Below are 23,361 nucleotides of genomic sequence, written 5' to 3'. Positions count from 1 at the left end.
TGACCTCGCCGGTGATCCTCTGGGAGGCTTATAAAGCAGTTTTGCGCGGACGTATAATTGGCCTAGCCTCGGCCCGTAAGAAGACTAGAGAGAGTAAACAAAAGGAGCTGGAGTCCCGACTGGCAGATATATCCGAGCGGTTTAAACAGTTTCCTACCCCGAGCAACCGCAAACTACTGGAACGAATCAGATCTGAGCTTGACCTGTGCCTAACTGAGGGGGCTGAGCGGGTACTCCGCTGGTCCATTAGCGATGGTACCAGAAAGCAAATAAACCGACTCGCATGATGGCCAACAGGCTCCGAATATTTGCCCCCAAAATAACCCCAATCACGCTGAGAGATCGCAACAATGTCCTTTTCCCGGGAACCCGAAGCATGTTCTAGAAGAGTTTGGGTTTGGTCTAGCGAAGCTGTATGCGGCATCAGAGGCGGACTTTCTCGTGGGCCTTTCGCTCCCATCCTTGACCGGGGCCCATGTCGCCCTTATGGATAGGGACATTCAACCCTCGGAGGTTCTACAAGCTATAAAAGAACTTAAGGTGGGCAAGCGACCCGGGCCGGACGGCTATACCGCGCTATATTAGAGGAAACTGGCACCAGTTGTGACGCCCCATCTGGTGGCTATGTACAACTCGGTAAAGAGAGGCTGTCCTCTTACCCTGGATCTTCTGACGGCAAACGTAGTTATGATTCCGAAACCGGACCGAGATCACTCATCTTGGGCCAATTTCAGGCCTATCTCCCTTATCAATATCGATATGAAGCTCCTGACAAAAATCTTGGCGACACGCCTAAACTCGTTTCTCCCTCGTTTGATAAAAAAAGATCAGGTCAGTTTTGTGCCCCAGAGACAGGCTGGCGACGCAATCCGCCGTATAGTACAACTTCAACACCTAGCTCACACTCACTCCTTGGAATCTATGCTTCTCTCCCTCGACATGACTAAAGCCTTTGATACCTTGTCATGGCCCTATCTTATGTCTGTTCTGCGGCATTTTGGCTTCGGGTCCCCGTTTATGTCCTGAATGTCGGCGCTTTACGACTCCCCCAGAGCAAAAATAAATTATTACGGGTTTGAAGCCCCCATTTTTGACATTCGAAGAGGGACCCGCCAGGGATGCCCGTTATCGCCCCTTCTGTTTGTACTGGCGCTGGAACCCCTGGCGGAAGCAATGAGAACGCACCCTGATATTAAGGGCATTGAAATTGCCAGTTCTCCTCATGAGATCTCCTTGTTTGCCGACGACATTCTCCTCTCTGTCACTTCCCCTAGAACCACTCTGCCCAATTTACACGCTCTACTACGGACGTTTGCATCACTCTCAGGGCTTCAGATCAACCCGTCCAAATCGAAGGCATTGTCGACCAACCTGTCCCGAGAACTACTGAGGGACCTGCAATCGGCCTTTCCCTATCAATGGGTCTCCTCTCTACCTTATTTGGGAATTCGCATCACCTCCACATACCAGGCCCTGTATCAGGCCAAATACCCACCCCTTTTCAAGCAGCTAACAGATATGCTGACATCGTGGTCATCTTTACCCCTCTCTTGGTTCGGGAGGATATCAGCCATCAGAATGGCATATCTCCCGAAGCTACTATATTACTTCAGGGTCCTCCCGATCCCGGTTCATTCGCATATCCTCAATATTCATCAGCGCAGGGTCCTACAATTCATCTGGGGGTCGTCTCGCCCTCGTATCAACAGACAAATCATGTTTGCTAAAAGAGCGAATGGAGGCCTTGCGGTCCCAAATCTACGAGACTACTATACAGCAGCCGCCATAGCACCCCTCTCTCACCTCCACGAAACGTATCAGCTCCCATTGTGGGCGGCGATCGACCTACTCGAAGTGGACCCCATCCCCATTTCCTCCTTACCCTGGCTCCAGCCAAAACACCGCCCCACGATTAAGGGGCCCTGCATGACCCACACTTTGAGAGTTTGGGACTCAGTGAAGTTTTCTGCAGGGTTGGCTTCTCCCCATCTCCCGCTGCTGCGACTCCTTCGTTGCCCTCTTTTCCCCCCGGGTCTTGATAATCCTGCGCAATTCAATTGGTGGACCCAGAATGGCTTCGTAGACGTTCACTCACTGCTTGCACCCACTAGAATACTACCATTTGCAGTCTTGCGCTCGTCTCATGATGTACCCTTGAGGGAATATTTTAGATATCTTCAGATTCATCACTTCCTCCAAAGCCTTACCAAATCCCAGGATACCCCTTACAGGTTGTCTCCGTTCGAAAGCATCTGCAGATCCAGGCCTCACTCTCCTGGTCTGATATCGTTAATATACTCGGCCTTGATCGCCAAGAGGAAACCCACGGTGCGATCCTATCACCTGCAGTGGGAGAAGGATCTGGGGAGGGCGTTGGATCCGTAAGATTGGCAGGCAATGACCCTGACCCTGTCAAAATGCTCATGCAACGTCACGATCCTGGAGAATGCCTATAAGGTCCTATACCGGTGGTATTACACCCCGACACGTTTAGCCCGCTTCGTTCCCTCCTGCTCCTCTCTGTTTCAGGGGGTGCGACCAGGAGGGCACAATGGCCCATATTTGGTGGACGTGCCCGAAGGTGTGCAGACTATGGGTCAGGGTTTACGCGTTGCTTCGCAGCCTACTTCGGGTGAACCTAAAAAAGTATCCATTCGAGGCTCTTCTCGGTAAAGCAATACCAGACCTACTACGCCCAGAACGACAGTTGGCGCAGCATCTCTTTACAGCAACTAAGCTGACAATAGCGTGGGCATGGAGAACCCCGGCCCTTAGTTTTGAGGCAGTCAAAAACCGTCTGAATGATGTCATGGTCAATGAAAAACTGTCCTCTGTTCTCTCTGACACTCATACCAAATTTCTTAGAGTCTGGCAACCCTGGATAGAGTACCACCATTCTCCTAGATTCGATGTTACCTTGCTGTCGCTGTAGGGGCCCGGTGATGCGCACCCCGTCCTCCTCCTCTTCAATCCCCCCCTCCCCTTCCTTACCTCCCTCTCTTCTCTCTGGACCCCTCTATTCCCCCTGCTCTTGTCTCTTCACCTTTCCCCTCTTTCCTTCCCTCCCCCCTTTTTCCTTTTCTCTCTTTTCCTTTTCTCTTTTTTCCATCTTTCCACTTTATCAGATATGATTACTATAGGCTTCAGGCAAACTCCAGGCCAGGCCTGTGCTACATCTATGTGAAACCTAGGGTTTCTCCCGATTCAGTGTATGTGTACACGGTTAGAAGAAAATCTGTTTGAATTATACTTAACTGAAACTACCTGTACTGAAATCCAACTGTAAGCCTATTGTATTGACTCATAACCTTGTTAATTCTCAATAAAATCTTTGTAAAAGAAAAGTTCAAGGGGGCCGAATACTTTCGCAAGGCACTGTATAATGTTTGGGGGTTCTATGTAATTTTCTAGCAAAAAAATTATGAATTTTACATGTAGGAGAGAAATGTCAGAATTGACCTGGATGCGAAGTGGTTAAAAATGTCCATAGGCAACGTCTACAGGTTACCTGTTTAGAGTTACAGAGGAGGTTTTGTGCTGGAATTATTTCTCTCACTCTAACGATCGCAGCGATATTTCATATGTGTGGTTTGAACACCGTTTACATTTGCGGGAGCGACTTACATATGCGTTTGCTTCTGCACACGAGCACAGAGTGATGGGGTGCTTTCATATAATTTATTAATTTTTTTTATTTTTACATGGTCTCTACACAAAAAAATAAAAATAAAAATTCTGATCATTTTTATTGTGGTCACAAGGAATGTAATCATCCCTTGTGACATTAAAAGGCAGCGACAGGAACTCTTTATGGAGGGATCTATACGATCCCAAACCCCTCCTCTGCACTTCAAAGTATTCAACAATGCAAAAATCAGTGTTTGGAATACTAGGGATTTTTTAAAGTCAGCGGAATTGGCAGCCGAGTAAACCAGAAGTGATGTCATGACATCGCTTCCAGGTTACTAAATCCGAGACCGATTCCAACTTCATTCGGGTCTTTGGCCAGCCGGTGGACGTGTCGGCTGATCGTTCAGGTCTCTCATGGGACAGGAGAGCCTGGGAGAGCTGCAGAAGGTGGCGTGAGAGGGGGTACCTTCCATTACCGATGCTTAGGATAACAGCCAAGCGGCTTTTAACCACAGCAGTTGTCATCCCAAGAAAGCCAACGACTGGCAATAAAACCAATAAACAAAAAACAACAGTACCAGGGTGATGTATGTAGCTGCAGGCACCACCCCAGTACAATCCCCCCATGAAGGGGTTAAACAAGCTGACGTTAGAAGCCGATTGGCTACCATACACAGCTGCACCAGATTTGGTGTGCAACCGTTTTAGTAAATCTACCCCATAGTTTTAAAACAGAGAGTTAGCATAACAGCCGGGTAACTAGCATTTGAAAAATTAGAAGCAGCAACAGTAGACTCCCGGGTCATCTCTGGAATGGTTTCCTTTATTTAAATACAAGAAGATGGAAAAAAAGATACTCACTGGACTGCCTATATCTCCTGTAGATGATGAACACAACAATCCCAATAAGGAACAGGGCAACAGCAGCTCCTATTAAGATTCCGGTCCACTGTAATGGAGAGAATAAAGATGAGTCACTTGGTATCATAGTATTCAGTCATAACTGTTTTTTTTTTTCTTCTCATTAGGTGGCCAGTCTGTAAAACTGCTGTAAAAGGCAAAAATAAATAAAAAAATACATGTCTTCATTTGAAAACCTCTAATACAAACCAGCAGCTGTAATCTGACAAGCTTATACTGACATCGCTGCTATTTTCCCATCATGAGCTAGGGTCAGTGCAACCAAAACTGATTTACAGTTTATGATAAATGCTTGACAGCTATGGTACCTTTCTGATTAAATCTCCTCACTTCCGTTTCTAGATCAATGCACCTTCCATGCCACTAAACCAAGGAGGGGTGTACCCACACTGCAAGGGTTAATAGCCTGCTTTGACCTGAGGAGAGGAGAAACCGTTTTACTTAGATGATCCTCCGCTGGCACAATCCAGCAGTGGATTGTCCCCCAGCTATGGCTAGGGCCCAGATCTGGTCTTGATGACATCAGGACCCTAAACCGGCAGAGGGTGGGGGTGCGGAAGTACTGATCTAGCAGCGGGGGGGGGGGGGGGGGCAAGGGCACATTTGTCATTTGCCTGGTGTTTGACTTTAAAGAAGCAAACAGATGACCAGAAGCCACGAAAGACAAAAAAACAATTTTTTTTTTGGTAAACTGGCCCTTTAAATACACACTGCCCACTGCTATTGGCATCTATGTTGTGAAAGACACCTGCAAAGCAAAAGAAAAAAAAAAAACTAAGAATTGATTGAAAAAAAATAAAATAACCAATTTTACAGAATTAAGCTTGAGCCTAAACCTGAATACATCACTCTCAGAGATCTTTTACCATTAATGAATACTGTCACTGATTAACGATATGTAGACTTCATTAGGTTTTTTTTTGTTATCACATCTGAGACAAAGCAGAACTGTTTACATTTGTAAAAAAAATGCAGAACACGGCAGTAAAGGTGATGTCTGTAACAAACAAATTTCTTGCTGCATTTTTTTCCAGGGCAAATTAAAAAAACTCTGGTTGTTGTGGGCACCAACTTCACTTTCACCCAGGCTGCACCATGCAAGCTGTTGTCTGAACAGCAGACATGAATTGTCAAGGCCTCATTTCACTCTAATATGCAAAGCTGAGTCTGTAGGCAGACTGCCTTTAGGGTTAAGGTTCAGCAATTATGCAATAAGAATGATAAAAGTGGCCTACACCCAAAAATACAAATTAAAGGATAACTGCAGTTATAAGTCATTCTTAGCTCTGTCGTTCATACAGAGATCAACCCCCAAGGCTGTCTATGTCTTAGTGTCTTTGGTGACTATGCCCACCTTTAACTCCATGTGCAGGTAATTCACTGTTACTCTAAATACTAAGGCCAGCCATACACAGAGCAAATTTCTTTCCTGCAACCGCAGGTTGCAGGAAATAAATTTGCTCGATTCCCCCATCAACACAATCAGTGTTAATGCGTGAAATCCTCCTACCAGGACATTGCCTTTTTCTGGTGTTAGGGGGGGGCGAGGAGAGAGATTAACTTCACATCTTGAACGGTTCCTGGCTGAACCGGCTGAGATTCCAACCATGTATGGCTTGCCTAACCGAATGGTGTTCAGGTTGCCAACACACAGTGTATTTTATATATATATATATATATATATATATATATATATATATATATATATATATATATATATATATATATATATATATATATATAATTTTTTAAGGTTGTTGATCTCTAAAAGCTTCTTTCAGCCACCCTCCATCTACATGTCCTCTCCCCAGCATTGGATACATATTATGGCTCTGGACTTGCTCCCCGACAATGGTGGCCTATGCCTGTTCAGTGTCTGTTGGTAGGCTGTTCAAGAGACAGAACAACACGGGAGCACAACTGGAAGAGTACTGCCACTCCATAACAGCAAGTGCCTGGACAAGAACCTTCATGGCAGGATCATCAGAGATCCATCCACTAAAAACAGCAGATTTCAAAACAATTAAAGCAAGTATGACATGGCAAAGCTTATATGATATTTAAAGTGGAAGTCTATGCAAAAACTAAAATCCCTGCATCTATCACTAACCTCTCTATCCCTGTAAAGACAAAATGAGTATACATACCTTTTTGGAAGCCCATCTGACCCGCTCCGACCAGATCTCACACTGAGCCGTGGCTTCACTGTAGAGGCGGGTGCAGAGGAGACGGGCGACCACGGAATCCCCATAGTAACTCTATGGTTGACGTCACTTCCCATTCATTTTACAGCGGTTGTCGGCCATGTCCTCTGCAGAGCTTCTGCTGCTGGAGACTGGGTCAGATCAGCTTCCAAAAAGGTATGTATACTTATTTGTTCTTTACAGGGATAGAGAGGTTAGTGTAAGATCTGTGGTGTCTATAGATGCAGGTATTTTCGTTTTTGTATGGACCTCCATTTAAAGTTACTGGGTTTAAGTTCCCATTCACACCTGAGCGATTTTCTGCTTGAAGCTCTACAACTCTCAACAAGCCAAACCCAATTCATTTCAATGGCCCCTGTTCACATCTGAATGTTCTGTTGCCGAAGCAAAACACCTGTTGCTCAAAAAAGCACGAGCTTCTTTTTGGCAAATTGAGCCCCATAAACTTCATTGGGAATGGGTGAAATTTTTGTGCAACATGAACGTTTTACCATGCGTTTTCTGCTTTAAAAAGCAGCTCTCCACCCTGTAGTGCTTTCTATTGGCTAAAGAAAAAATGCCTGAAGCTGTAAAACACTTGTAACACGCTTGTAAAAACATTCAAAAACGTTCAAATAAAAACACAGAAAAGTCGCTCTGCTCAGGTGTGCAGCAGACAAATATTGCAACCCTTGCACCCCCACTGTTGAGATTTTGCTCCGATCAGCTTTTTGTTCATAAGCAGTAACATAATCACCTATGCAATTACTGTATGTAGAGTATCATAGCGCCTTTGGTTTATACTTTTTTTATATTATATAGCAGAAAAACAGGCAGAAAGCCTAGGTCTGGGAACAAGAAATGGCAGCTGCAAGGATGCCAGTGGTTGTCATTTTTGGGGAATGGCATGTGTGGCTTAGTTTAAACATCAAAGTAAAGCCCCGTTCAAATGGGCCGAATGTCAGGAGATATCGGCCAGTTCAATAAAAAACGTCCAACATTCGCCTCATATGTAGGTCAGCCGATCCAACAAAAGGTGCAGCCGACAGGCTACCGATCAGTGCTCTCAGCCAGAACTCTGTACTAACATCAGACGGTACAGCGGCTCCAACCGGATCGGTCAGTTTATATCCGTTCAACCCACGGGACTTAAAAAAAAAAAAAAAAAGGCTTAGTGTGTACCAGGCTTTAGGGAAGAGGTGTTGTCACCAGCCTCTGGGGTAGTAACATTATCAACAAGGGCCTTACCATGGTGGTTTGCATTCTTTCTTCTACAAACTGGAGCAATCTGGAATGAAGGTCTATGCTCCCAAGAACGGAAGGCTGTAAAGACAAAGATCACAAATTACAACACATACACATAGACAGTATGCACATGTGAGGATTAAAGCATGCATGCATTAATTAACCTCTGATATAGGCGAATTTCTGTCCAAATGCTCTTCTGTAAATAGACTGAGGAGCCGGGAAAGACTTGCTCCAGCAGGGACATCTGTCTCTTGGTATAGAACCACGTCCCCCATTTGTGCAAACAGTCCCACCAACTCCCTCCACCTTTACCAAAGTCAGCAATTAATTGCAATGGTACCGGAGAAGGATTCTACTCTGCAGCAGAGCTGCCCTCTTTCTGCCCACCATCCTGGCAGACTGACCAGTATTTCTGTTAGAGTCTGATATCAAACAGCCAACAGCTGCTGGAAGCAGCCGTTATTTGGGTGGGAGGTCACAGGATTAGGATGAGAGGACATCACTACAATTGCATTAGCATGTGAGTTACACTGTCCTATATGACCTTTCTCTAGAGGCCAAAAAGCTGAGGCCTACATGGAAAAATCAGGATTAAACTGATCACAATTCTGTGACTTCTCAAAGCACTGTTGGATGATTCCTTCATATACTGTACATTCATATACTGTATGAGCATCATATTTAAGTGCCTTACCTCCAGGCAGCTGCTGCTGTTGTCATCACCCATATCTGTGAAGAACAAAAGATAATAGAGTTAATAAATACAAATTATTTTATCATTTGCATTAAAGGTCGTTTGCTCCAAAAGTACAAAGCCTCTTTTATAAAGAGGTACAGTGGAACATTTCAAGAGAGTTACTGCATGACACACAAAAGGTGTCGCCAACACTGGGCCAATTTTATTCTACGTGGTAAACAATGACTGAGAACATACTGCATATACATTTTACACAATGTAGTAGGGAAGGGTTTTTATTACTTGTCCCTACCCCATTGGTAAGAATAAGGGATGAGCTCAGGCGTGTTCGCATGGAACACGTGCAGAGCCTGCCAGGAAGTCGGCGCAATGCTGTGCTAATCACAGGCAGTGAGACATTGCCTGATCTCTGCAGCCACGCATCAGGGCAATGTCTCACTGCCTGTGATTAGCACAGCGCTGCGCCGACTTCCTGGCGGGCACTGCACGTGTTCCATGGGAACACTCCTGAGCTCATCCCTAGTAAGAATCCCACCTGAGCTCATCCCTAGTAAGAATCCCCCCATTCCTGATGTGTCACCAGAACACGAAGCAGTAACGTCTTCTTAAAGCGGAGCTCCACCCAAACGGGAAAATTCCGCTTTCAGCTTTCCTCCTCCTTTCCCCCATTTGATGTAATTTTTTTTATGGGGGGGGTATTAAGCATATATTGACTGTAGGTGCTATAACTTTTGCGCAAACCAAACCAATCTGTGGGATATATAATGGAATTTTAATTATTTTATTTATTTTTTACTAGTAAGGGCTGCAATCAGTGACTTATAGGAGAGACTGTGATACTGAGGAGGATATTCGGACACAAACTGAAATTTGACACTTTTTGTAAACAGTGAGAATCATATAGTAATCAGTGCTAATAGGGCTCCGCTTTGTTTACATAAACAGAGGCCTGTCCTGTGTAAATTCATGACAATTGGCGGGCGTCAGCGGTAATTCATTGGCCGTCACCACCCGCTGGTGGTCAGATCACATATCTAGTGCGTGATCTGGTGCAACCGAGCCGCCTTGCCACCATAGATCTATGTTACAGTATGCAGTCAGCAAGCGGTTAATAAACACAAAAACGACAGGAGCTCTGCTTTAACAGGGGCACCATGGAGCAGTTATGAACATCTATGCCTGCTTCCTCCAGATCGTCTTTTGTATTCTGGGTAGGTATTTTCGGAAAAGAATATGCCAGCTTAAACTCCCACCTTAGATCTCCGTAGCACAGCATTGTCCCTAGTAGATCAATTTGGGAAAGATCGTAAACAAGATCCTGGAAGTTGACTGACCTCCCAAATTAAAGTGATTATAAAAAGGAACATTTTTTTATTGAAAAACAAAAAACAAACATGTTATACTTACCTGCTCAGTGTAGTGGTTTTGCACAAAGCAGCCCCAATCCTCTACTTTTCGGGTCCCCTGCCAGCGCTTGCTGTGGGGCCCCTCGTGCACGCTCGCTCCTAAACCAGCTCCCGCTGTCTGTGATTGACAGCAGCGGAAGCCAATGGCTACTGCAATCAGGAGGGAGAGACCCAGGAGAGCCTTGGTTTTCGTGCACATTGCTGAATTCGGCTTAGGTTAGTATTAGGGAAGCTGAGGGGGGAGCTGCGCACTGAAGGTTTTTTACCTTCATGCATTTCATGCATGAAGGTAAAAAATCTTCAGCCTTTACAACCACTAAAAACAGCACTGCACCTGATCAAACCTCTTCAGCCTTAGGAAGTCCTGCCAGACAATTTATTTCCATTGTAGCCTCCCTGGTTTTATTCCCAAGTCTGGCTCAGGGTGAGATTTAATTACCAAAAGCGGTATTCCCGAGCTAGACTCGGGATCGCATCGATGGATCCGTGTAGGGGGTTACTTACCTTCTCCCCTGGATCCAGCGATGTCTCCCCACTGTGATCAGCGAGCCGCCGTGTCTCGCTCGTTCTGTGACAGTGCCGAGCTCCGTTCCCTGCGAGCGTTGCAACGCATGGGGACGGAGTTCGGCGCCAAATTCAAAAAGTAAAAAACACAGTATACTGTAATCTTACAGACTACAGTACTGTATCAAATAATTACACATCCCCTTTGTTCCTAGTGGTTTGTCCAGTGTCCTGCATGCAGTTTTATATTATAAATACTGTTCTTTATACCAGGAAACTGGAGATTGTTCATAGCAGCCCAAAAATGTAAGTTTACATCAAAAGTGGTTATAGACCAGCTAGAAAACAGCGATAATAAAGTAGAATCACTCGCAGAATTGAGCGATAGTAATTCGTGGGGAAATTCGTCAAACACTAAAAGTAATGACAGCGACAATTCTGCAACTCAGCATATTTCAGTGTTTTTGATTTGATTACATTACTGAATATTTTTTATTATCATATTATTTGTTATAATTATTTATAGTTATTTATTTTATATTATAATTTATGATTTCATATTTAAAATTTTATCATACCCGGGATGTCTATTAGACTCTTGTTTGGATGGATTTAAGTGAATTATTTCTAAGAACTACAGGCCTACAATATAAAACGCCAAATTTCCAATTTCACACTTGCCCGACTTGTAAGTTGCATGACAAGCCTCACCCCATTTTTCCATATGATAACCCTTTATATCTGTGCGACTTCAAGTCACAGCAACTTTAAAGTAGTTCCTGCACTACTTTGGTCTGACTTTCATGCGACTTGAGCTCCATAGACTATGTACCTCATACTCATTCACATAGGAGGGCCAGGATCCGGGGACCCCCAGATTCCGATAAGCCTGCAGACCCCCACAACCACCGACCAGGGTTGCAGGGAAGAGGCCCTTGTCCCCGTCAACATGGGGACAAGGGCATGTGGCCTGGTATGGTTGGGGGGGGGGGGCGCTCCTTTGCCATCCCTCTTCCTGACCTGCCAGGCTGCATGTACGGTTAAGGGTCTGGTATTGATTTGTGTGGGGGGGGGGGGGGGGCTCATGCACCTTTATTTTAAGTTTATATTTATTTTTCAGTTCTGGCATACTATTTTTACATTCAGCTATCAGTGGAGAAACCAGCTGACAGCAGATGAGTCATCCGTTGTCAAGGACGAGGTGGCTGATTTCCTGGCCTTCTCCTTAATAACCCGCTATTCTTCACACAGAATTCACACTCCCGATTCGATCGATTGTGAATTCAAATTGGAATTTGTGAGAAAAAAAAAGAGAAGTCAAAAGGAGACCAAACGAATTTTTCTGTTCTGCACATGTCCACACGTCTTTGTAGAACACAAACAAAATGATCACATTGGTCCAAACCAAACTCGTAACAAAGTCACACTTATCCAAAGTCACATCAAAATCGCATCCAGTCGTGGGGAAAGGTAGCAATGGAAACCGCACAATTTTTAAGCTGTGCATGTGTGCATGGACTCTGAAAGAAAGTTTGTTGCTCTGTCCAGAAACAAATCTGCAGAGTAAGTTCTTTTTATTCTCCCTTTTCCATTTATGCAAGCCACTAGAGTGAGGTTATCAGAGAAATGTTTCATACAGTGAACATGGTCTTGGGATATTTTGAGGGCTTTCCACAGTGCCCTTTTCAACCTGAAAGTTGATGTAATCTAAAAGTTACATCTCTTGAAAACAGTGTGGTTTCCCTGTTGTACCACAGTTAGAGCCGGTTCACACAGGGGCGACTCAGATCCGACTTCAGGTCGCCCCTAGCCGCCTCAGGTCGAACAACATGTAAAAATCAATGTAAGTGAGAGCCATCTTAATGCACGCTACTGAAGTCGCTCCGACTTTAGAAAAGGTTCCTGTACTACTTCAATCCGACTTGTAGGAGACTGGAACCCCTTTGATTTCAATGGAGGTTGCCTCCAAGTCGGATTTCCGTCTATACGGAGGCGACTGACAGAATTATCAGCTCTCAAGAGGAAACTCCACGACAAATTTATTTATTTGGCGTGGGTTTCCCCTCCTAGACCATATCAGGCCCTTAGGTCTGGAATGGATTCTAAGGGGAACCCCCTACGCCGTTTTTTCCCCTTAGAATCCATACCAGACCTAAGGGCCTGGTATGCTCTCGGAGGGGGAACCCATACCATTTTATTTTAAATTTGGCGTGGAGTTCCCCTTTCAGAGCTCATTCTCTGATTGGCCACGGCAAAAGTCGCCTGGCCTGGGGTGACTTAAAGTCGTGTTGTAAGTCGTGTTCAAGTCGTCTCCAAGTTGCCTCACAAAGTCGTCCTGAAAGTCGTGTCGCCCCTGTGTGAACCGGCTCTTACTCTGGCTTTCATCCATCAAGTTGGAGACTGGATTCTGCTACAGAACACCTTGCACTAAGTTTGTTAGCAACGTTTACTAGTTCAGTGACCCAAGTAGGGCCAAAACAACTAATCGATTAATCGACAACTAATCGATTATGAAATTAATCAATTACTATTTTCATAATTGATTAATCGGCCAGTAACATAATGGGGTTAAAAAAACTAAAATTAGCCCTTTATAGTACAAAAAGAGTAAACCGCTACTGTAAATATTACTTTCACTGTCCCATAGTAAAAAATTAACCCTTTACAGTAGTGTTTATTTGCTCTTTTTGTACAAATTTATGTTTTTTAACCTCATTATGTTACTAAACAGCTCAGGCCTGGGTCACACCTCTGTGTTTTTTGGTGCTTTTTGCAGAAACACACTACAGTTTATTTACATGGTTTCCTCTGGGTTCACATCCATGATTTTTTTTCAGCTGCTGCGTATTTGGAAAAGACAAGGACTTTTTTTTTTTCTGCAAAACGGTGCTATTTTGTTTTTTTGGTTCAATACACTTCAATGGAGAAGCTGCAGAACAGCATGTAATAATGCGCTTTTGCAGCAGTTTGTGTTTTTAATCTGCCCAACATCAAATTGGCCAAAAAAATATGTAAAAATGCAAATCGCAGCAAAATTACCTTTTTTATTTTTATTTTAAGGTTATTAACTGATCAATCGAAACAATAAATCGGCCAACTAATCGATTATGAAAATAATCGTTAGTTGCAGCCCTAGACCCAAGTGCCTGTGTGGAACAAGAGAAAAAGGTGGACATCACAGGATTAAGAGTTACCATCTCAGATGCTTAGGATCGCGTTCTGCAAAAGGTCTGCTGAGGGTTAAATCCAGGCAACCCTGGATATGTCTGCTGTCATTAACCCCTTTGACATGATTGTCATGGCTGCTCTCAAGGAAACTCTGCCTTTCCAAATTAGAATCCGTGAGCATGCCTCTTTTAAAGGCACAAAGACAGAAGAATATACAAAAGCACTCTGTAAGAATGACTGAATTTTTTCCAGTTAATTAAACCCAGAGAACTTAGGAGGTCACATTCCTGGACTTTGTGGGTTTGAATGTCGCAGCCAGGACGATATCCTCCAGGTAAGGGAGTAATAAGATCTTCTATCTGGAGTAGTCTAACACTTCTGACATCAGCTTCGGGAAGAGTCTTGAAGTTTTTGATACTCTGAACAAGAGAGCTAGGAATGGACCTGAGGTTCCCCCTGAAACACTGCAATCCACAAGATTTGAGACGTAGGGTGAATTGGAACATGACAGTATGGAGCCTTCAAATTTGAAATCCATTCTGTAAAATAATGATGCCAGAGTTTACTGTTTACATCTTCAATTTTTGTATTTTAGAATTAAGAGGCTTCATCTTGATGATGTTCCTGTACGTTACTTTCAGCTGGGAAACCAATTTGGAGCATAATATCCTCATAGTTGATGTGCAATCAGAACTGATATAAGGGCTGTTTGGATGATCATCAATGTTACCACCTTCTCTATGGTGATACATAGGGCGGGAGAAGCCTTTGTATGATCTTCTATATGTTCTGATAACTAATAGATTTCAGGGATTGGAAGTAACCTTCTTTCAGCTCTACTAAAAATAAGGTTGTCCTCTCCATACTGGAAACAAGGAATTGTTGCTTGGAGATGTTTTGTGTTCTTAGGTCTGAACAAAAATCCTATTGTTTTTCGCTTTTTTCCTGAGACTTATGCTTCTTTTATTTTTAATGGTCTACAATTTGGGTGAATGAGAACATGGTCTAGGTACCACAAAGTTCAAAAGTAGCTCTATTTTTAAGAGAGCTTATAGTCTATATTTTGTTAAACTCAACGTTTTCATTACAGAAGGAAATTCCTCCACAACTGATTTCTCCCTGAATTTTATACACAATGGTATCTACAGGCAGTGGACCCACAGTGTGCACATGCGCTGCTCTAATTTGTAGAGTAAAATATGGAGCATCTGATAAGAACATTTTCTGTGGAGATGCTTTCTACTGAGGTTTTGCACACTGGAGGATGCTGCTTGAAGCTTTCAAGAAATGCTATAAGTAAAGTGAAGCTGGGGCAAGGGTGGAAATCATGCAGTACAGGTTTTGTTGACCTAAACAGATGAGAACATAAACCCTTAACATGCTAACAGAAAGAAAAGAAAAAAAAAAAAAAAAAAAGAAAAAGAGGAACTTACCAGCTTATTACATAATATTAAACTTAAGCCACAGTAGCAAAAAGAAAAAACACACTACGTTGCAGAAGTAAGTCGAGAGTAATAAAACAAGGAACTAATGGTGTCTATTCATCTACCTAATTGAAGATACTTTTTGTTGCTTTCAAATAGAATCCCTTTTTTGGGATCACATTTCAGAAAAGGTTGGCTTGTTTTCAGTGGAGTTTTAGTCCCGGTTCAGACTGGTGCGATGCTGGAAACCCTGCGATTCAGTGCTGGTTCCTGCATCGCTCCTGAATTGCACAGTGGTTCACACCGACATCTGCAACCACTGGGGGTGTCAATGTCAAGTTAATGATACCCCCAGACGGTTTGGAGATTGCAGTGCAAACTGTCAAATGGTACAGGAATCGGATCCCATGGGTGTTCACACCCATGGGATCCGATTTCAGTGCAGATCAAAGAAGGGTCCTTCACCATTTTGGTGCAAATGCGATTTCAGCTATACAGTTTCTATGGATGAATGTGCATCGCACAGACATCGCATGTGATGTGCACTGCAATGTGGTATGAATCACATGCAATGTCTGATCGCACAAGTGGGCACCCAGCCATAGTGGCTGTATTGTACAATTTTCCTGTCAATTAGATCTTTCAGCTCATGGGCAGTTAACCATCCATTAAGACAAAAATTATGAGAAATGTATTTATGTGGTTTATTCTTTTCAGAATTATATTACATTGATAGATGAAAAATTAAAACACAAAAAACACACTTTCAAATGTGACAATTATCCAAAAGTAAAGTATTTAATTCTAAAAATATTAAATATTTAATAATTAAGTCAGTACTCTAAGATTTATGTTCCCTGTGATACCACACTTCGTATGAAATTGTCAAGAGGGTCAATTCTGGTTTATGATTGTACCAAAGAACTCACAACTACAATAACAGGTTCACTTGACTGTATATGAAACTTAAAGTGGAGTATCACCCAACAAATGTTCTTTAAAGAAATTAAACAACATTATCCATCATCAACATTTGGGGGAAATTTTTTACCCCCTCCTTCAGCGCTGTTGCTATGGGGTCCCTTGTATTCTGCCACTTCCTCTTAACGTCATTTACCTCAGCGTCTGTGCTCGCTAGTGCTCTTGGGAGATGTGTGTCATTCTTTCTCAGAAGTCAGTGGGCAGCGCTGAAGGCTAGGTTGCCATAACAACAGGACGGGCACTTCCGACGAGGCCGCCTGTTGTGATGGCAACCAGAGAGGTTTCCACCGTTATGTGTGCATAATGCTCATGTGCGAGATCGGGCGGTGCATGCTGGTTAATTCAGTAGCACCATATCCCGCAAATTCATCCTTGTGGGCTTCCCCTGCCCATAAGCAAGATGGGAACGCACAAGAAGAAGAAAATAGGATTTTTGTACTCACCGTAAAATCCTTTTCTCTGTAATTCACCAACCGACACAGCTCCTCTCTGTAACAAAATGGGTTGTTAGCCCTATCACTGGAGATTACTAGGCAAAGTTGTAATACAACACTTCAGAACTTTTAGTTCCGCCCAGGGGGTGGTCCCTAGGCTACAATTCCCACAGTCTGCCCTAGCAGCCTCAGTACGTCAACAAGCAGTATAAGAGAAAAAAAAAAGGAGGGGCGGGTGCTGTGTCGGTCGGTGAATTACAGAGAAAAGGATTTTACAGTGAGTACAAAAATCCTATTTTTGCTTCTATTCACCAACCGACACAGCTCCTCTCTGTAACAAAATGGGACGCCCCCAAGCAGTGCCAAACGAGGGGTGGGAAAAACCAGCATAAAAACTTCATCCAGCATGGCAGGTGGGAACTAGTGAAATTAAACCCACAAAAAAACAGCAGTGCGTTGAAAAACCACCACAAAACCACAGGGTATCCTCAACAGGAATGATCCCAAAGACTGCAGCCAACTGCGGAAGTAATGCAATAGTGCATTAACATAACAGTACTGCGTTTTTTAGAAGAAAAAAAAACAGGAAAAAATATCAGTTGCATATTCAATTGCAACTACACGGCCGCCTGCAAAGCTTTGCGGGCAAAACAGGCATCGGCCGATGCACTGACGTCTACCTTGTAAAACTCTGTAAACGTAAGGACAGACGACCAGGTCGCCGCCTTACACACCTGAGCGACAGACGCTTGGTGTCGGAAGGTCCAAGACGTTCCGATTGCCCTTGTGGAGTGGGCCATGACCGGAAAGGGGGGCGCCTGCCCCTTCAAGGGGTAGGCTTGTACTACAATCTGTCTGATCCACCTGGAAATGGTGGCTGACGAGACCGCCATGCCTTTCTTGGGACCAGCTACCGAAAACAAACAGTGAGTCTGACTTCCAAAAGGGAGCCGTGGCAGACAAATACACCTTCAGAGCCCTAACGTCAAAGCGTGAAGAGCCACCTCTTTAGGGTACTTCGGCTTAGGACACAGCGATGGTAATACAATGTCCTCATTGATATGAAAAGCCGAGACCACCTTCGGTAGAAAGGACGATTGCGGACACAACACCACCATATCCCTGTGGATAAACAGATCGGGTGACTTGCAGGACAAGGCCGCCAATTCCAAAACCCTCCTGGCTGAGGTGATGGCCACTAGAAAGACCACTTTCTGGGAAAGAGTCAAAAGGGGAATCTCCCTGATGTTCTCAAATGGCGGTTTTTGAAGCGCCGACAACACCAGGTTCAAATCCCATGGGGGTAACTGTGGACGCACTGGAGGGACTACGTTTCGTACCCCCTGAACGAAGGTACTCACTAAGGAGTGCGATGCTAGGGCTCGTTGGAAAAAGAAAGCTAAGGCTGAGATATGCCCTTTGATGGTGCTTAGTGCCAATCTCTGGTCCACTCCCTGCTAGAGAAACAGCAGGATCCTGGATATGGAAAAGGATCGCGGATGCCATCCTTTCTCCTCACACATGGAGATGTAGGCCTTCCAGGTACGATGGTATATCTTCCGAGAAGAAGATTTCCGTGTCCTCAACATAGTTGGAATCACAGAGTCCGACAGACCCCGGTTCCTCAACACCTGGCTCTCAATAGCCATGCCGTTAAAGCCAGCGATGGTAAAGCAGGATGAAAAATTGGACCTTGAGATAGGAGGTCCTCTCGCAACGGCAGTCGCCAGGGAGCGTCTGCCACCAGACGCACCAGGTCTGTGTACCAAGGACGCTGAGGCCAATCTGGGGCAACCAGTATTACTGGGATCCCCTCGGCTTCAACTCTGCAAAGCAGACGTGGCAACAGTTTCAGTGGAGGAAAGGCATAAATCAGCTGGTACTGATCAAATGGAGCCACTAGTGCGTCTGTCCACGGATCTCTTGTCCTGGACACAAATCTTGGCACCTTCCGATTGAGATGGGAAGATCCACATCTGCTGTTCCCCACTTCAGGCACAGCAGCTTGAATGTCTCCGGATGCAATGCCCATTCTCCTGGGTCCAGTATCTGTCGACTCAGATAGTCTGCCTGCCAGTTCTCCACCCCCGGAATGTAAATGGCCGACAGGGCTGGTACGTGTCGCTTTTCCCACCGAAGTATGTGAGCGACCTCCCGAGCAGAGGCTGAGCTTCTTGTTCCCACTTGGTCATTTATGTATGCCACAGCCGTGGCGTTGTCCGACTGTATCCTTGAAGACTCACCGACCATGTGTGGAGACACAGCCTGATCGCTTTCAATTCGAGCAGATTGATCGGCAACTCGGATTCTTTCATCGACCAGAGACCCTGAGCCGACTGAACCCCCATCACTCCACCCCAGCTGGATAGACTGGCATCCGTAGTGATCACCGTCCATTTCAGATGGAGGAACGATTTTCCGGACTGAATCACCGGGGACCTCAACCACCAGATCAGAGTCCCTGACTGGCTGGCTCACCTGGATCCGTCGATCTAGGGACAACTGAGATCTGTCCCATTTTAACAAGATCTCCTTCTGCAGCACTCTGGTGTGAAACGGCGTAGGGTACTGGCCTCGAAGGAGGCTACCATGGAGTCCCAGTACTCGCATGCAAAACCGGAGCAACGACCACTTGCGGTTCCTCAGTAGTTTAACCGCGGATCTGAGAGTGCAATTTGTCTGAAGGGAGAAAAACTCTTGCTTCCCTGGAGTCCAACAGAAAACCTAGGTACTCCAGACACTGGGTCGGTACAATCACCGACTCCTTTAGGTTCAACAGCCACCCAAATTCTTGCAGGGTCTGCATGGTGATCGCCACATCCTCCTCTAATTCTGAGGTGGTAGATGCTCTCAGGAGGAGATAGTCTAGGTAGCCCACGATTGCGATCCCACGTTGTCTCAGCAACGCCAATACTGGAGCCGGAACTTTGGTAAAGACTCGGGGGGCGGATGCCAGACCAAAAGGAAGAGCCACAAATTGGTAATGGGCTTCCCCGACTGTAAAACGCAGAAATTTTTTCATGCCGAAGGCATATGGGTATGTGCAGGTACGCATCCTGGATGTCTAAGGATGCCAGGGAGTCCCCTTGATGGAGCGCAGCGACTACTGAGCAAACTGATTCCATTCTGAACCTCTGCACTTTTACAAAGTGATTGAGGGCTTTCAAGTCCAAGATCGGACGTACCCCTTCCTTCTTGGGAACCGCAAACAGATTTTAGTAGAATCCCTGGAAGTGTTCCGATTCTGGAACTGGTACAATCACCCCGGGATTCAGCAAATCCCTTACCGCCCCCAACAGGGCCTCCCGGCGAACCGGGGATACGGGTATGCTGGAGGGGAAGCATCCATTTGGTGGCCAAGAGAGAAACTCTAGCTTGTAGCCTGTGGAAATCAGATCGCAGAGCCATTGGTCGGATAACCAGGAGGACCCCGGGCTTCAAACTCCCGAAGGCGACCCCCCACCAGACATGGGTGGGGGCAAACCTTTATGCGGTAGCACTTTTGTTCGCAGGCTTGTTAGTCTTGCGGTTCCAGGGACGTTTTTGAAAGTCCGTGGGCGTCCTGTCAGGCTGGGGACATATAGTCGTAGCTCCGGCCGGACACAAAAGCCGATTATGAGCAGAAAAAGAGGGCCCTTGCCTACGACGTCGTTCCTTAGCTTTCCTGGTCTGTAAGAGTAGTGTACCTTTACCACCAGTGGCATTTTTAATAATGTCATCCAACAAGGCTCCAAAGAGCCGGTCGCCAAGGAAAGGAAGGTCCGTCAGGGCTTTTTTGGATGCCTGGTCAGCAGGCCAGCATTTTAGCCAAATCAGGCGCCTCAGCACCACAGCTGACACTGAAGCCCTGGATAACAGAGGGAGAGCATCCAGGGCCGTGTCACAGACGTACTTAAGGCCTTGCACTAGTTGGTCTGCTAGTTCCACGCAGACAGGGGAGGCCTGTTGCTCTCCCAATTTGTGGTGCAAAACTTTTTCCCACTCAGTCAGTGTCTGCGACACCAGTGTGGATGCCAGTACAGGTCGCACGGCTGACCCCACAACCGTAAACAAGGAACGAGCCACCGCCTCGGCCTTCCTGTCCGTGGGATCCTTGAATGCAGGAGTACCCTCAACCGGGATCATGGTTACTTTATTTAACATGGATACTGGAGGGTCCACGACCGGAGGAGCCGACTATTTCTTGAGAATGCTTTCCTCAAAGGGGTAACGCACTGCCATGTATTTGGGGACCGAAAAGGTCCATTGTGGGCAACCCCATTACTTTTAAATGAACCCAAAATTAGTCAGATACGGGAATACCTTAGTTGAACGTGTTGGCTTGCGGGACCCAAAAGGGACCGATACATCAGCAGAGGGATCCGCTGGCTCCTGAATCTTCAGGATATCACACACAGCTGTGATAAGTGCTCCAACAAGCACTTTGTCGCGCACGGACCTGGACAAGGACTCATCCTCACTGTCCGAACGGTCCTGGTCAGCGTCATCTGACAACAGAGCAGGGGTCACTGGCCTCAGCAGGACCCGAGTCTGCGTCAGAGCTCTCCGCAGAGGACAGGGGGGCAGGGGCCGCTTTTTAGCACCTTTCTTCCCAGGCACCGCCTCTATCTTGGCAACAAACAAATTGAGGACCGCCGCCAGGGTGTCCATAGGGACCACGCAGTCCGCAGGTGACCCGGTTGCAATTGCCTTGATTTTGGGGAAAGAAACACCAGTTTCTGAAGCCATGCTGACCCTACCCTGTCTGCCACCCGAAGGGAACTTAGGACAGTGACAGTCCCACCCGCCTTGCTGCCGCTGACTGAGGGGTTCTAACCCGCCGGACTCACCGCCCTGAGGAGTTCTGCGCTGTTTTTACAGCAGTGCCTGTAGATCCCTAGCGCTTCCAGATGCAGAGGGACCAAAGCTGTGTCAGTGGCAGTCCGTCAGCACGATCAGTAAACGATCGCTGAGCAATCTGACACACGTGTCCAGATTACACAGAAAGCCTCCCAGCGCTCTGTGATGACAAAAAAGGAAGCTGAGGGCACAGGAGCTGCTGCTAGAGCACAACAAATGTAGTCCGGCTTCAAGAAAATGGCCGCCAGTGTTTTGAATAGGGAATCACTAGGAAAATGGCCGCCTGAAGCCCAGAAGCATGCTGTCCCTTGCCCACACTGAAAATGGCCACCAGCCAGATGCAGAAAGAAAACATGTGGCAGACACAGCGCTGCACCAACACAGGGACAACCCTCACCCGCACCCTCCGGGATTAAGGCACACAGGACTCAGGCACCCTAGCACAGCCAGAACCCAGGTGAGAGCCCAGGGCACACACACACACACCACTTAGTACATGTACAGGCCACTCCCCCATGAGGGCAGGAAAGGAGGGGAGTTAGGGACAGGGGAGAGAAGAGAGGGGGGTGAGGGGGGCCCCCAAATTGACCTCCCAGGGAATGCCCAGCTGCTCAACCCTGCCGAGACAGGGAGAGCTGTACTTACCAGTCCTGAAGAGCTGGGAGACATTCCATTGTAGTCAACTCCTGATCAGTACAGGGAAGTCTACTGGCCCGGCATACTGTGACGCAGACATCAGTAGCCCAGTCATAAGTATGCCCCGGAGCATAAAAGCTCACGACCACCTCTGGAGCTGAGGTATGTCATGGCCTGCCGAGCCGTAGCTGTGACCTGCACACGCTTGATGGCTGGACTGGGGAGACTACAAGAATAAGTGAACCAGCCTGTCACCCAGCCGGCTGTTGCTAGAAGATCACAGGATCATTCATCTTGCATAAAACGCTAAGCTCCTGCATCAAAAAAAAACACGGACCTATGGGCCCGCAGGGTTCCTAGGTGTATCTCCTTCACTAGGCAAAATAAAACTGAGGCTGCTAGGGCAGACTGTGGGGATTGTAGCCTAGGGACCGCCCCCTGGGCAGAACTAAAAGTTCTGAAGTGTTGTATTACAACTTTGCCTAGTAATCTCCAGTGATAGGGCTAACAACCCATTTTGTTACAGAGAGAAGCTGTGTCGGTCGGTGAATATATGAGAAATATAAGGGTTGTCTTTATATAAAATACACACTATAGCAGCGTCATATAGAAGAGTAATGTGTGTCACATTTAATAGTATGCTTATAATAGATGGATTTAAAAAAATTTAAATAAAAATTGCTAGATGTGCTAGACATCTCAACCACTGCAATTCACAGGCATCCCACCAAAAACCTAAAGCAGTAGTAAAGTCTTGAAACAGAAAAAAAAATCTGGCCCCAGCAAGTTAAAATAACGTACTAGTATGCATCACATAAATAGCACATTATGAAAGACTTACCTTAAAAGGAGAAGTCCAGCCAAAGCTTGTTTGGCTGTACTTCTCCTATGGATCACAGGAGTGCAATTCATTTTCATTTTTAGGCAGCCGTTCTGCCCCTACACAGCTCAGCGTCCCAATGAGCGCAGAGGAAGGTGACCTTATGGAGCTCTGAAAACCGAGCAATCGGCGGAGTTCGATCACTGCTCGACAGATGCATCCACCAAGGCAAGTATGAATAGGGAGGGCGTGGCAGAGCTTGTGAGCGGACACTTCTCAGAGCAGTTTCGGTCTCTCCTGCAGCAAACCTTTGCCATCCTCGGCCAAACTCGTGAGGTATTTATTACTGATGGATGGGCAACCGAAAGAAGCAAGCTCCGCCGAAGAGGAGTGTCACTACCCGCTCCGGCCAAGATGGCCGCCGCAGTGCGGCTACACACTATATCTCACCTGCGTCCACTCCAGATCTC

The 23,361-nt window shown here is 45.9% G+C and overlaps 1 protein-coding gene across 2 annotated transcripts in view; it reads right to left on the bottom strand.

Moving 5' to 3' along the window:
• Positions 1–23,361, bottom strand: part of PNPLA7 (patatin like domain 7, lysophospholipase) — a 620,671-nt gene that overhangs the window by 521,775 nt on the left and 75,535 nt on the right. For both annotated transcript variants that reach the window (XM_077476726.1, XM_077476735.1), the window contains 3 exons: positions 8,677–8,711; positions 7,983–8,057; positions 4,492–4,579 (listed from right to left, as the gene is read on the bottom strand). In XM_077476726.1, the coding sequence (XP_077332852.1) occupies positions 4,492–4,579; positions 7,983–8,057; positions 8,677–8,711 (198 nt within the window). The remainder of the gene's footprint in view (positions 1–4,491; positions 4,580–7,982; positions 8,058–8,676; positions 8,712–23,361) is intronic.

Source organism: Lithobates pipiens, unplaced genomic scaffold, assembly GCF_037356315.1.
Source record: "Lithobates pipiens isolate NorthernLeopardFrog02 unplaced genomic scaffold, aLitPip1_a1.2 Scaffold_1, whole genome shotgun sequence".
Classification (NCBI taxonomy): domain Eukaryota; kingdom Metazoa; phylum Chordata; class Amphibia; order Anura; family Ranidae; genus Lithobates; species Lithobates pipiens.
The sequence above is the reverse complement of the archived record's forward strand: the minus strand, read 5'-3'. Positions and strand labels throughout refer to the sequence as shown.